This window comes from Xiphophorus couchianus, chromosome 11 (genome assembly GCF_001444195.1).
Source record: "Xiphophorus couchianus chromosome 11, X_couchianus-1.0, whole genome shotgun sequence".
Classification (NCBI taxonomy): Eukaryota; Metazoa; Chordata; class Actinopteri; order Cyprinodontiformes; family Poeciliidae; genus Xiphophorus; species Xiphophorus couchianus.
The window spans coordinates 22,763,927-22,777,201 of NC_040238.1; the positions used below are offsets into that span (position 1 = coordinate 22,763,927).

Consider the following 13,275-nt stretch of genomic DNA (forward strand, 5'->3'; position numbering starts at 1 on the left):
TCACCACATGGTGGTACCAGAGGACAGCTTTGCGACACTAAGTGTAACTCGAAAAGATAGTGAATGTGTTGCCTTAGTAACTATCTCTGTCACAATGTCATGGTCATTTGGCACAATACTCCAACATGAGCTGCTCTCCCAACTTTAACCCAGAAGATTAACAAACGGAATGCAGCAGGAACAGAAGAAGTTTCTCTCTCTTTGGCTACAGACAAAATGTAAATAAATTGGACAAATCTTTGTAAATCTCCCATCAATTTACAAAAACAGAACATAAAAAAAGGTACATCTATTTTTTTAAACAACCTAAAATGCCTTTTCTTCACTTTTTATAGACTGTCAGTGTATAAAAAGTGATTTGATCAATTGTTCTTAAATGGATTTATTTTTTGTTTATGTTGAAACGTTGCATGTTTGGACATTTATTCGCTCTGGTTTTGGATGCTGTGCTGCTGGAAGGATTTTTGCTCTTACTTTTGGACATTTATGATACACCAGTGTGGAAACAAGGCACTATTTTTACATCTCAAAAGCAGAAGTAATACCTGAACTACAACTCCAAATTCCAGAGAAGTGGGCAAGGATCATATCCTCAACATCTCTCTGCTCCGCTTTGATTTTTAACCATAAAGCCAGAAAGTAACAGTATTCAGTCAGAGGCCTATTGAGAATTTTTTTTTTTTTTTTGCTACCAGAGATCCTTCCTGTCCACAACATCACCATCCACAATGACTCGTTGAAGATACTTAGATATTAAATGTTACAGCATTTAATTCCCATTTGGGATAAAGCAAGCATTTTTGAACGTTTCACTTTAGAATAGAATGTGAAGACTTGCCAATGCATTTGCTTATATCGGCAGTAGCAGTTATTCTGAGGAATTTTAACTTTAAATTATTTTATGAAACGCACCATTATTATTCAACACAGTGAGCTGAGACGTAAATCAAAGTGTGTATACTTTTTTTCTTCACTTTGGTATCTAAATTTATTTACAGCAGGTTTTGAGAGAGAAAAAAAATATGACAAACAACATTGCAACAGAGCTAGGAGTTGTTTATTTTTTATTTTGCTGAAAAGTGCCTTTACTTCCAAAAGGAATGCAGTTTGGAGAAAATCCAGCGTAAAACCATGCGAGGTTGTCAGTGGTTGACTAGAAGGGTGTTGTATGGAGTTACACAGACAGAACAAGCAGTCTGAGAATTTTCATTTCATGGCTCGATCTAATGGGATCAGAAAAGAGGATCATTCAAGGTGACGTGTCAATTTCGGTTTTATTTTAAAGCATTTATATCTTTCACAGTTGAGGTCCTGTTTTGCATTTGATAATCTGTCAGCAATCATAAAAGGTGTGCAGCACCTAAAGCCGAACACCCTTTCGAGATTATCCTGTCTACATATTGCTTTATTGTGCAAACAACAGTGCAGAGAAATCAATCGCGCCGCTAACTCAGAGGTTTAGTGGAAGGAGTGATGTATTGCACCACGTTTGGAAACGCGGCTCTGAATCAAACGGGCGCCAGACGGCCCTTTCAGTAGACCCACGATATAGGCACCCACTGCGGGGTGGAGGTGGCCTGCTCCATGGCCTCCTCCACGCCTTTCACGCTTTCATCTACGTCGTTGTTGACGAGAACCACGTCAAAGTAGTGTCCATATGTGCTCAAAATGGCGTCCGACTCTTTCTGGATCATCTGAAGGTTTTCAGTCTGCAAAAAAAAAAAAGAAATATCAGATCATTGTTTTTTGGGGGTTTTTTTACATAGTGTTCCAAATTATTATGCAAGTGATATTTTCTCAGATTTTCTTAAATGGTCAATGCAAATGATGGCCAGTATAATTTTCAAGTCATGAACTATTACAGTATAAATCAAATGTTACGAACAAAGCTCCTCATGAGAACAGTATTTTGTTCAAAAAATAAAAAGCTCAAAATTATTATGCAGAGCAGATTTTCTAAACATTTTATGGATTATAAAGAACTGCAAACGGTCATTCTTTGAATGTGCAGCATTAAGTGGTCACATTTACTAAAATCAAAAGCTATTTCAATCAAAAACATCTTAACAGACCGAGTTACATGTTAACATAAGACCCCTTCTTTGATATCACCTGCACAATTATTGCATCCATTGAACTTGTGAGTTTCTGCTTGAATTTATTTGCAGGATGTCAGAAAACCTTCCCAGAGCTGCTGTTTTGATATGAACTGCATTCCACCCTCAGATCTTCTGCTTGAAGATACTCCAGAGGTTCTCAATAGGGTTGAGGTCAGAGGAGGATGGTGACCACACCATGAGTTTCTGCCCTTTTATGCCCATAGCAACCAATGATACAGTGGTATTCCTTGCAGCATGAGATGGTGCATTGTCATGCATGAAGATGATTTTGCTACTGAAGGTACGGCTCTTCTTTTTGACCCATGAAAGAAAGTGATCAGTCAGAAAGTCCATATACTTTGCTGAGGTCATTTTCACACCTTCAGGGTCTCTGAAGGGGCCGACCAATGATTCTCTCCCCACGATTTCGGCCCAAAAAATGGCTCCACCACCTCCTTGCTGACATCACAGCTGTGTTGGGATGTGGTGGCCATCCACTACTGCGTCCATCTGGACCATCCAGGGTTGCACAGCAGTCATCAGTGAACAAGTCTGTTTGAAAATGAATCTTCATGTCCAGCTGGGCCCACTGCGACCGTTTCTGCTTGTGAGCTCTGGTTAGTGGTGGCTGAATAGTAGGTTCATGCACTGCAAGCCTCTGGAGGATCCTCCACCTTGAGGTTCCAGAGGCACCAGCAGCTTCAAATAACTGTTTGCTGCTTTGTCAGGGCATTTTAACAGCTGCTCTCTTTATCCAATGAGTTCATAGTCATAATCATAGTTATAGGATTTGGCCAGGACTCTCATGCAAAAGAGATCTTTGAACTCAATGGGATTTTCCTGGTCAAATAATATAAAATATAGTAAAAAATATTAAAATAAAATTATTTTCTAAATCAGAGGTCCCCTACACTCCGATAGCTGAAAGCAAAATACATCAAAAAACATGTACTTCACAACTATGGACAGGTTTATGATGGTCTACCAAATAAAAGTCCAATAAAACATTGACCTTTGTGGTTGTAATGAGACAAAATGTGGAAAAAAAAGCACATAAAAAAAATTACTTAATTATTTTTAGAGGCACTGTTTTGTATTATTATTGTTCTTTTTTTTTGCATGTAGCACCTGTGCAGCTGTGTTGGTAGGAGCGATGAACACCACCAGCGGAGCAAAATCCGCAGTCCGAACAAGTTTCAGGGTCTGGAAGAGGAATGATCATTCAATAAACCGGTAGTTTGAAACAATATTATTAGTTTTATTAAATAAAAATCACCTTTTAGTGTAGAAATCAAAACACAGTTTCTCTTCTACCTTTTAAATTTCCTTAAATGAGGCTCTTTTGAAATGTGAGGATGTTTTCAAAATGCTTCAGATGGAAATGTGCTAATGTAAAGTGTAAATGTTGGAATTATTACAACAGTGTGACACAAGGTCATCCAAAATGTACAGGCAGCCCTGACTGAGATTTAAAATGAATTTAGCATGTGTGTTTTTTTTTCATTAATATAACCTCAACCTTGAAATATGATATAACCTTGAAAATCCAATATTCAGATCCAACTGCTCAAAGCACATAATTCCTACAGTTTTTTTATTTTTTAAGTTATAGCTATGCAATGAGATGAATGTTTCTAGGAGCTTAACAATTTACCTTGAGACATTTGTGAGTATCTTTAGAAGGTATATCTGTCAGATCTAAAAAAGTTAGGAGTCCAAAACGCTGACCTGTGGTTCTATGTCCAGCACAGCAATTTTGCCTTGATCGTGGATCTTGTGGATGATCTCGAACTTGGTTCCAAACATGAATCCCTGAAAGCTGCCGTACTCCAGCAGCTCGTTTTTAGAGATGCACTTGGTCATGTCTTCGTTTGAGATGAAGTAATACTCCTGTCCGTTCTCCTCGTCCTTTCGCTGGGGTCTGGTGGTGTCTGCGCACATTCAACGTTAAAGAGTAAACTGAAACTGCTCTACGAGATGAGCAAAAAAAAACAAGTAACCAGTCTTTCTACTCACGTGGTGCAGGGTAAGTGAATTTCTCAGGGTATTTTGTTAAAAGAGAATTTTTGATGTGGCTTCTCCCAACACCAGGCGCCCCTAGGAAGGAGCAGAATTCTCTAAATATCATCTTTAGAAAGACATTGTAGCTCAAAATGTACTTAAATATATCACATTTTTTAGAAGAAGTGCAGTTCTAGGTACAAATATGTGTTTTATATTTCAAAATTTGGAATGAAGTTCTTGCAAATTGCCCCTTTATTCTAACAACAAAGCTTACCAATGAGCACAAGAGTTTTCCTTTTAAAAGCAGGGAGCCTCACAACCTCCTCATAAGAGATCACGTCCAGCTGGTCGAAAACTGCAGGAGGACAGTTTAGTTTGTTTAGACAAACTCGCAGCACGGAGTTGGTGGCAACATGTGCAAAACTACACTCACTGGAGCTGTGTTTGGCTAGGTACTTGTCTTTGCACTTCTTTTTCTTTCCGAACGGGCTGCAGGACTGCCTGCCCTGTTTGCCCTTGCTTTTGCTGGCCACCCTCCTGCAAAGAAAAACACACACAGATCGAGCCGGGAATCCGTGGAATGTGGCGGCACGCGTCCGTCACGCCGCAGGGTTTTGTTTCAGGCTGCGTTGGAGAATGGCAAACGTCAATCTTTTACCACTCTTGGAGTTCTGGAGAGGGTATCAGTCCGGCGAAGTCGATGGCGCTGCTCTCCACTCGGCCCTGCCACCAGTTTGGGTCCTGCTTGTTGATGATGTGGATGATGTCGCCCGTCTGGAACTTCAAACCGGCCTCTTTGCAAGGAATGAGGTCGTCCGTGGAAGGGTCGTAGTCGAACTGAGCCCTCATGTACATCTGCAGATTACACAGCAAATTTTGCAGGGTTAAATCAACACTATCCATTTGGTCCTTATCAGAATTGGTGTCAATTTAACTCTTTTCAGAGTTATTTCAGCAAGAAATTGAGTCATTTTAACACTTGAAAAAGTTATAACTACTCAAATTATTTTTGAAATAACTCTTAAGAGTTAAATTAACACCAATTCTGAAAAGGACCAAATGGACTCGTCATAGTGTTGATTTAACTCTGCAGAATTATATACATATTCAATAACTCTAGAGCTTTTGCAAATAATCTTTAAAAAGGTATTAAACATCCTATTAATAAGTCCAGATTTTTGTATATGCAAGTGGATGTTGCAGATGTCTGTTTAATTTGGCCATTTAAACCTTAAATAAATCTGAGTAAGTATGTAAAAAAGAAAACGACATATATTTTTATATAAATTAATCATTTTCATTTTGCTTTATTTTTTTCTTTTAAGTGTCCAACAGTATTTTTAAAACACATGTCTTCCTTACTTTTTGACACCCCAGAAACAGATGTGTAAAAAGACAAAAAAAACCAAATGTCATCTTTCATTTTTAATCGCAAAATCTACCAAATATAGATTTAGAAAAAGATAACTTTTAATGAGGGTATATTTACTTAAATGGGGGAAAATACATATTAAAGAAATAATAGAAGTGTGTTTGCTTTACATTCTTTACCAAGGGTGTCAATAAGTTTGGATGGGACTGGAGATTTGTAGCATTCCAAAACACTCCACTGGTAACTTTCCTGGCACACAGACACTTTTTTTCCACTGATCTGCATAAAAGTGCAGTGGAGTGTGCTGGATCACTAAATTGATGTTCTTAATAGATAAAGTAAGCAGAGAATGTTCATCTACACCAACTAATAATGGTCTACAAACTGGAAGCTAGGTTTGCCATCACTGATCACAGCAAATATGAAGTCTTAAACATTGGGAAACAAAAATCACTTTTACAGTTTAGTCATTAAAAATCATTAAATTCCTCTTCTAGTTAGATTTGTCTGCAGCATGTCACAAGCTGCGGGTTCAGTGTATTTTGAATCAAGAGCAGCCATTTTCCCGGCATGAAAATGGATGCCTGAATGAGCACGCTGTGTCCAGTAGATGGCAGTATGAAACCCACTAATAGTGGGTTTCACGCTAAAAAAAAAAAAATCTACTGCTAACGGTTGGGAATATCCTTCAACGTAAACTAATTTCATAGTCACCTGATTAAGAGAAGAGTCACCTAAACAAAATCATTTCAAACGGGAAAAGGTGATGAAAACATGATTACAGCAGTAATAATCACGCTAAGGTTAGTGGGCAGCGTGACGGCGGTGTTACCTCACACACTCTGGGTCGACCCTGCATCTTGGGGATGATCTTCATCGTTACTATGCCAGTGGTCTCTTTCTGCGGGACAAGTTTTTAATTTGAGGAATCAGGCGAAACAAAAGATGAATTTAAAAGCTTAAGACTTCCAACTCACTAGAATTTTTTGTAGCTGATCCACAGTGTGGTTTGTCACACTTTTTCCATTGATTTCTGCTATTTCATCCCCTTCATGTATGGAGCCTGAAAAGAAGAATCCAAATGGGTTGTTTTTTTTTAGGACTTCTGCCTAGTTTTTGGGCTGTACATAAAATTAAATATTTAACAGACCTGAAAGATGTTTGAAAAAAATCTTCTTAGCCCTCTTCCGGCTTTTAAGCACACGTCATACATTCCAAAGTCTGAATCATATACCAAAGAAAAGATAAAAAGTCACCTTGTCTGTGGATCATTCCCCCGTGCAATATCCTGGCCACCGCGCAGCGCTGCTTTTCGTTTAATTTCAGCGTGACGCCCTGCAGGCGAGCAACACAAAACAACAGTTAGCAACTCATATCCAGACGCGAAGCAACTGGCGGCCTGCGCGGCGAAGAGCATACCATCGGCTCGGAGGGATTCTTCTCAAACTCGACTTCTTTCATCCTGGTCGGCTCTGATCCGTTCATGTGTCCGGCGCAACCGTTGGCGTAGGACTCGGCTCCTCTGTCCTCCAACGTCTGCATTGATAACTGGGGGGATAAAGACAAGAAAATGAGGCACTCGCATAAAGACGGATCAAAATATGAACTTTCACACTCTAATCCAACGGTTTTAATAATAATATTTACACTCGTGTGCATCCATAAAAAGAAAACTGTGTGTCATTTGCAGCTTCGTTGTGTGTTCAAGGTTGAACATTAACCTGGTGTTTTAACACCCGATTAAGCACCTCCTGTCATCTGCTCCCCCAGCTTCATGTAGTCATGGATACAACGACCCACATCAGGTGATGAAAAGATTTTTTTATTTTTTTTAAATTGTCTTCTGACTTTTTAATTGAAATTTAACACTGAAATAAAGCTGCTTCATGCTATAGATAATCCACAACATTCTTCCAGGAAAGGCTGAGGGATCGCATTAAATGTCAAGATCAGATGGTTTGCAGTATCAAACACTTTTCTAAGTGAATCACTGAGCTATAACCCGAGAGGCCTGCATCATCAGCACAAAGTTCCTGCATTAAAAACGACGCATCAGCGCCACCTCAGCAGAAAGGGATGTTATCCATATCCATCTTCAGCACAACAATAAACCAATAAATATCATCATCGCTCTGCTGCGCCTCCTCCGGATGTGCCGCATTTCTCCCCAGTCTCACTTCTGGTTTCTGTATTGTGGAGTAAACAGCGGCCAGGAACGGTGACAGTTATTTGTACCGGCCTGGTGCCGTCGCCACTGAGCAGGAAGAGATCCGACGCTTAGCTGATGAAGTTACATCCTCCGTGTTGCCGTAAACATCCTGAGGGGGCTAAACTCCAAAGTCCTCCCTGCCCACTTTGTTTAGCCTCAAAGAGCTAAAACAATTGGCGCTAAACAAGTTGCACAACCCGACTCCGTTCTCACTCGCATATCGGCTTGATTGGTGCAGCAGGACTTTTTAATGACCTCAAATTAGACAGGATGCGTTCAAAATGTTATAACGTCCGCATTCTTTAAAGGCTTTTCATGAGAGAGCGTTGGAGCAATTCAAATTTCCACTGATTGTGCGGAGGAGAGTAACGTGACGCTGTCCCTCCCCGACCCGTTGCTGTGAACTGTTGCTCAGCTCATTATAAACAACCACACTTTTCCCTCGCTTTCAAAAAACAAAAATCTAGTTCTGCTTTTAGGTCATGGTGTGGAAACTCAAAGTCAAAAGTTGGTAAGCTACGAGCGACTGTTAAGCAGCTGACTGCTGTCTAGCTGGCTAAGCAGAGAGCCTGACTAATTATCCTAATAATATTAGCAAAAAAAACAATAATATTCATGGCAACAAGCATTTTGCGGGGTGTTTATTTTGTACTTTTGCTTAAGTCCATGTGTCAGAATTCAAATTTGACATAGTTTTGTTTTAAATGGAACATTTGGTTCATGTTCTAGATTTTTTGATTCAAAGGTTCCTATATGTTTTGTGGAAGCATTAGCTTTTACGGAAGCATTTAACTGCCAGAGCTTGGAAATAAATTGAGGAGCAACATTTCATTTAAACGAGAATATTTTCTTATTATAACGAAAAGCAAAACTCATTAAAACGAGAAAACATTAAAGAGTTTGTTTTAACAGGATTTATAACTCAGCTAAACCAAAATATCTTCTCTTAATGAGAAAGGTCATAACAGAGAAACAGCAACACATCTTGGGATTTTTCAATGTCATCTAGAAGACATAGGGTGAGGAGAAGAGTCATAGTGACAAGTTGCAATCAGTCAGAGGAGTGTATTTTTATCACAGATAACAGAAACAACCTTCCTGTTATCTGCTATAAGTCTTGCTCTCTCTTGCGCTTTGGCAGCTAAACTGACATCTCTGTGCCCCCTCATAATTCAATTTAAAAAGCTCACTGATGCGGTTTCATCAGGATGTGGTAGTAGGTTAGATCAGATTTTTCATTTTCCGACTAGACAGTCAGGACCGAAAAGTTTCGATCTAGAAACTGCTTTAATCTGGATCTATTTACCTCATTTGCTGCCAAGAGTGGAACCGTTTCCCACTGATTCCTTGAAGTGTCACTTTAGGGTCACTAAAGTTTAAACTGTTATGACACCAATAACAGTTTAAACAAAAGCACCAAAATTATAGTTCCTTGGAACAAACACTGGAGGGATTCAGCAGCGGCCTCAAGGGTTATTGATGTTCAAACAGGGCGTTCAGTTCTCACTTTGTTTTGCTTGACGGCCATCTTTCCTTTAACCAGATTTAAAGGATTTGTGATAGAGTTGAAAGCAAACACCACCGGTGGACATACTGACAAAATCACAGAAAAAAGAGCAACACAGGACATGTCCTCAACAAGAAACGCAAGATATAGACAGTTCCCCTTTTTATTAAACAGGCATCTCCACTGTTAAGATAATGTGACCTCAATGGGAGACAGTGATTTAACAAATCTGCACTGGGCCCAAGGACAAAATGGTGTGACTGGAGTGGCAAACTGCTGATACGAGGAAAGAAGTTTCCTCCTTTCCCCTCACTATCTCACTAGTGCTGACCTTTCAAATTTTTAAGAGATATTCTGCGACAACGACCTGTTCAGTATATGTCCAAATCCCCTCCATTTTGCTCTCTGGATATTTGATTTAAGTCAAAATTCTTGTTTTTACAACAGAAAAACGGACTGGAGCAGCTTGATGGAGTAAACAACCTGACAGCCTGGTTTCAGCTGACTGCTGACGCTAATTCCTGATCCAAGGCTGTGGGAACGTTTACGCAACACACTGAGCAAAACAAAGAGCAACTGGGCAGAAAAATGTAAAATGTAAACAACTAATAAAATACAAGAGGCCTGTTGGTGATCGTTTGAAATGTTCAGCATGCAACAGTTTATTATAACCTCAACTGCGTACTTAGTGTCCTATGATCACAGCCAGAAATACACACTTGTCAGCTGTATTTGGACGTAGTTTGGCGTAAAATGCAGAAGTGAAATTGCCAATCAAGCGTCTTCTGGAGTCTAAAATAAGGTTGACAGACTGGAAAAGTGCAGCGGTTGCTGACAAAGACCTGCTGATTTGACAAAAAGACACTTGAAGAGCTTATTTCAAAAATGACGGTGTTTGTAACCAACCCCGAGGTTATAAACACAGCTAGAAAGACCATGTTGTGATTTTACAAAGTTACAGGCAACAATGAGCACCCCGTAATCTGCTACCCGGAAGTAAACACTTAAAAAAAAAATAGAGGGGGAGACGCAATAAATAAGGCAGACGTCTTACCTTGTCAGACTTTGGTTTGTTTTGCAGGAGCTGCTCCAGGTACAGATCAGAAAGGGCTGTCCGGACGCTGTTCACCGGCTCTAGAGTGAGGGCAGGTTCGTTTTTATTGGATTCTAACGTCATCTTCTTCTGTTAGCTTAAAAAAAAAAAGCTGTGAACCCGACTTGCCCCCAGACCAAGGTCCACGGGAGGCTTGATGAAACTGCTGATAAGGACTCTTGACTACAGGATAAGTAGCCGTCTGAGGTAAAAGTCCGAGGTTTTAATCAGCAGCAGGTGATGACCAGGAGATAACTATAGCGGGGACACCGCTGACGAAGCAAGTAAACACACAACTGCTGCTGCTGCTGCTGCTGCGCTCAGAGCGTCAGGCTCGTGCTGCGTTCAAGTGCCACTTCTTAGCTCCGAACATACACTACTTTAGTCTATTACTGTGATTTGAGGGGAAATAAACTAACCAGTCGCGTGAAAACGTTTCAAAACAGCTTGCACTACTTTAAAGGCTGGCTTTGCAAGTACCATTAAACGTTCAAAACTGGTATTTCAAACCCATTTGTTAGGCTAAGTAGAAAAAAAAAACAAGAATAGCTGTTTTTATCATTTTAAAATTAAAACAAAAATCAATGAGAATTACAACCCATTTTCACCCGGAAGTTGGAATTTCCAAGTTTTAAGTTAGAAGTCTGAGGTTTGTTCCGCAAAATGTATAATCTTGAGTATAAAACTTCCCAGATAACATTTATGTATGGGGCCCACTTGAGTAAGGAATTTAAATGTTACTGCACGTAGATTTTTTTTTGTTTGTTTATTTTATTTTGCATAATAACCCCAATATTAATTGTCTATCTACACCTGATCCAGGGATGGTCTTGGCATGGCAAACCCAAACCAAAATACAAAATACATTTTTAGGAGTTTTATTATATTGGTGTTATACGAGGGGATGGATGCAGAACCTGGATTGAGTGACAGATAAAGAAACTTAATGTGCATATGAGAATTTGTTTTAATAGGCTTGGATTAAACTGGTAAAGTAACAACCAAGCACACTAAGTCCTTGAACGCTTTGGATAGGTCTTCATTGAGATAAGCACATTTCCAACGGTTTTGAATGCGCCACCACCGCAGCGTTTTCAGAAAGACTGCGCTAACGGAGCATCCATCCATCCATCCATCCATTTTCTGTGCACCCTTGTCCCTAATGGGGTCGGGAGGGTTGCTGGTGCCCATCTCCAGCTACGTTCCAGGCGGGAGGCGGGGTTCACCCTGGACAGGTCGCCAGTCTGTCGCAGGCTAACGGAGCAAGAGGAAGCAAAACAACGCCGTCCTTAAGAACACGGTGATCCCAGAAAGCGCACCCAGCTGCAATGGGGAGCTTACACAACACTCTCACAGCTGTTATCGGGACGTACAGCGTCCCTGCAACGCTTACAAATAAAAGTAGCAGGGCCGAGTTTAAAAACCCGACTGTCCTTGAATGAGCATTATTTCCTTTGCTAAGGTTCACGAAGTTGCAAAACTGGACTGAAGAGAGTTTGTACACCACGCCCATTTAATGTGACATTACACTCTGGGGGACAATAAAATATGGACAACTACGTATGAACTCGTTGACTTTATCTTAACAAGACCCAAATACAAGACCACTACAGTAGACTGCTTACATCTTTCAAGTTTTTAATATTTTTACTCATTACAACCACACACTTCCAATGTTATACTGTTACAGACCAACAAACTGTATGATTGGGAAATTAAAAGTAAAGAATACAATGTTTTACAACGAAACCCCATTTATGCTGCCGATGCACTTAAAGTGGAGTTGGGAATGTCTGTGTCGGCTGAAGATTCTTTGATTTGTCTTCATTGATTCTTGGAAACGGTTCGAGTTCAGTCAGAATGGATGGATAGAGAAAACCTTCACTTCTCGGCACAGATTGCCTGTTGAAGTTAAGTCTAAACTTTGACTGAGCCATTCTAAAACAAAAGATAAACCATTCCATTAACTCTGAATTGCTCTAAATTTAGAGCTGGTGTCCTTTTGGATCACTTATGCTGGAGTCTCCAGTCTTTTACAGCTTCCCATCTTTGTATCAACACAATCTTACTTCCCTGTCCCACTTAATAATGTTGCCACCACCATGTTTCAGCATTGGAACGGTTTTCCACAGCAGTTTACTTAGAGATTAAAATATTAATGATTGCCCTACAACTTGGTCATCTTTTCAAATCATTAAGCGTATATGTTTAATAACATTTGGTGAAAAACAATGCCTGAGAAGAGATGGACAGAAAACCGATTAGCTGTAACGTTCTTTTTTTTATTATTGTTATTTCCAAACCGTTTGTCCAGCTGAGAGGTCAGTTTGTCAACCTCTACAACGAACTCCAGAGGGAGCCACTGAGTACGTGGGGCGTATAGCCACAAGCCTGCTGATTTATTGATTGACAAATCAAATTATCTGCTGTGACTCCATCTATATATGCACATCAAGAAATCACCTGAGCTGATAGCTATAACCTAACCTCACATTCCTCCCTCATGAGCCACTTTACATCTCCAGCCTCGACTTAAATGGTTCGTTTTTGCTGCTTGCGTATGAAATTGATTTCATACGCAAGTTATGAACTCAATTTCATAGCCTGAAACTACAGAGCTCATAATCCTGACAGAAGGTAATTGTGAGGAATCTATCTCTAATGTTGAATTGCATAAATGTAACAAGGAAAAAAAACATAACGACAAGTAAGTATTAGGGAAAATGAACCATCAGTATATTGCGCTTATTAACAGGCCTGATGTTTTAATCATTTATGATATATTTCAATGGGCATAGAGGTGTATCTTAATAAATTAGATTATTATTTGTTTTTAAAAAATTGATTTCAGTCAATTTAAAATCAATGAAAGTCAAAATTATAACTTTGTGTGTCATAATTAGAAAAATAAAGGTTTTATGTGACATTTCCTTGCCTCGGGGAGTTTTCCTGCCAAAAGTTCAAAGCTTTTTTCCATTCTTATTACTTTTT

General features: G+C 39.6%; 1 protein-coding gene across 1 annotated transcript; it reads right to left on the minus strand.

Moving 5' to 3' along the window:
• Window positions 1-1,039: 1,039 nt before the first annotated feature.
• mpp1 (MAGUK p55 scaffold protein 1) lies at window positions 1,040-10,611 on the minus strand. Its single transcript, XM_028030642.1, has 12 exons — window positions 10,246-10,611; window positions 6,895-7,023; window positions 6,732-6,810; window positions 6,453-6,538; window positions 6,308-6,376; window positions 4,762-4,958; window positions 4,537-4,640; window positions 4,378-4,458; window positions 4,116-4,196; window positions 3,828-4,030; window positions 3,228-3,302; window positions 1,040-1,709 (listed from the first exon to the last, which is right to left on the minus strand). Exons 1-12 carry the CDS (start codon window positions 10,366-10,368, stop codon window positions 1,533-1,535), a joined length of 1,404 nt encoding a protein of 467 aa, XP_027886443.1. The 5' UTR covers window positions 10,369-10,611; the 3' UTR covers window positions 1,040-1,532.
• Between the last annotated feature and the right edge of the window lie 2,664 nt (window positions 10,612-13,275).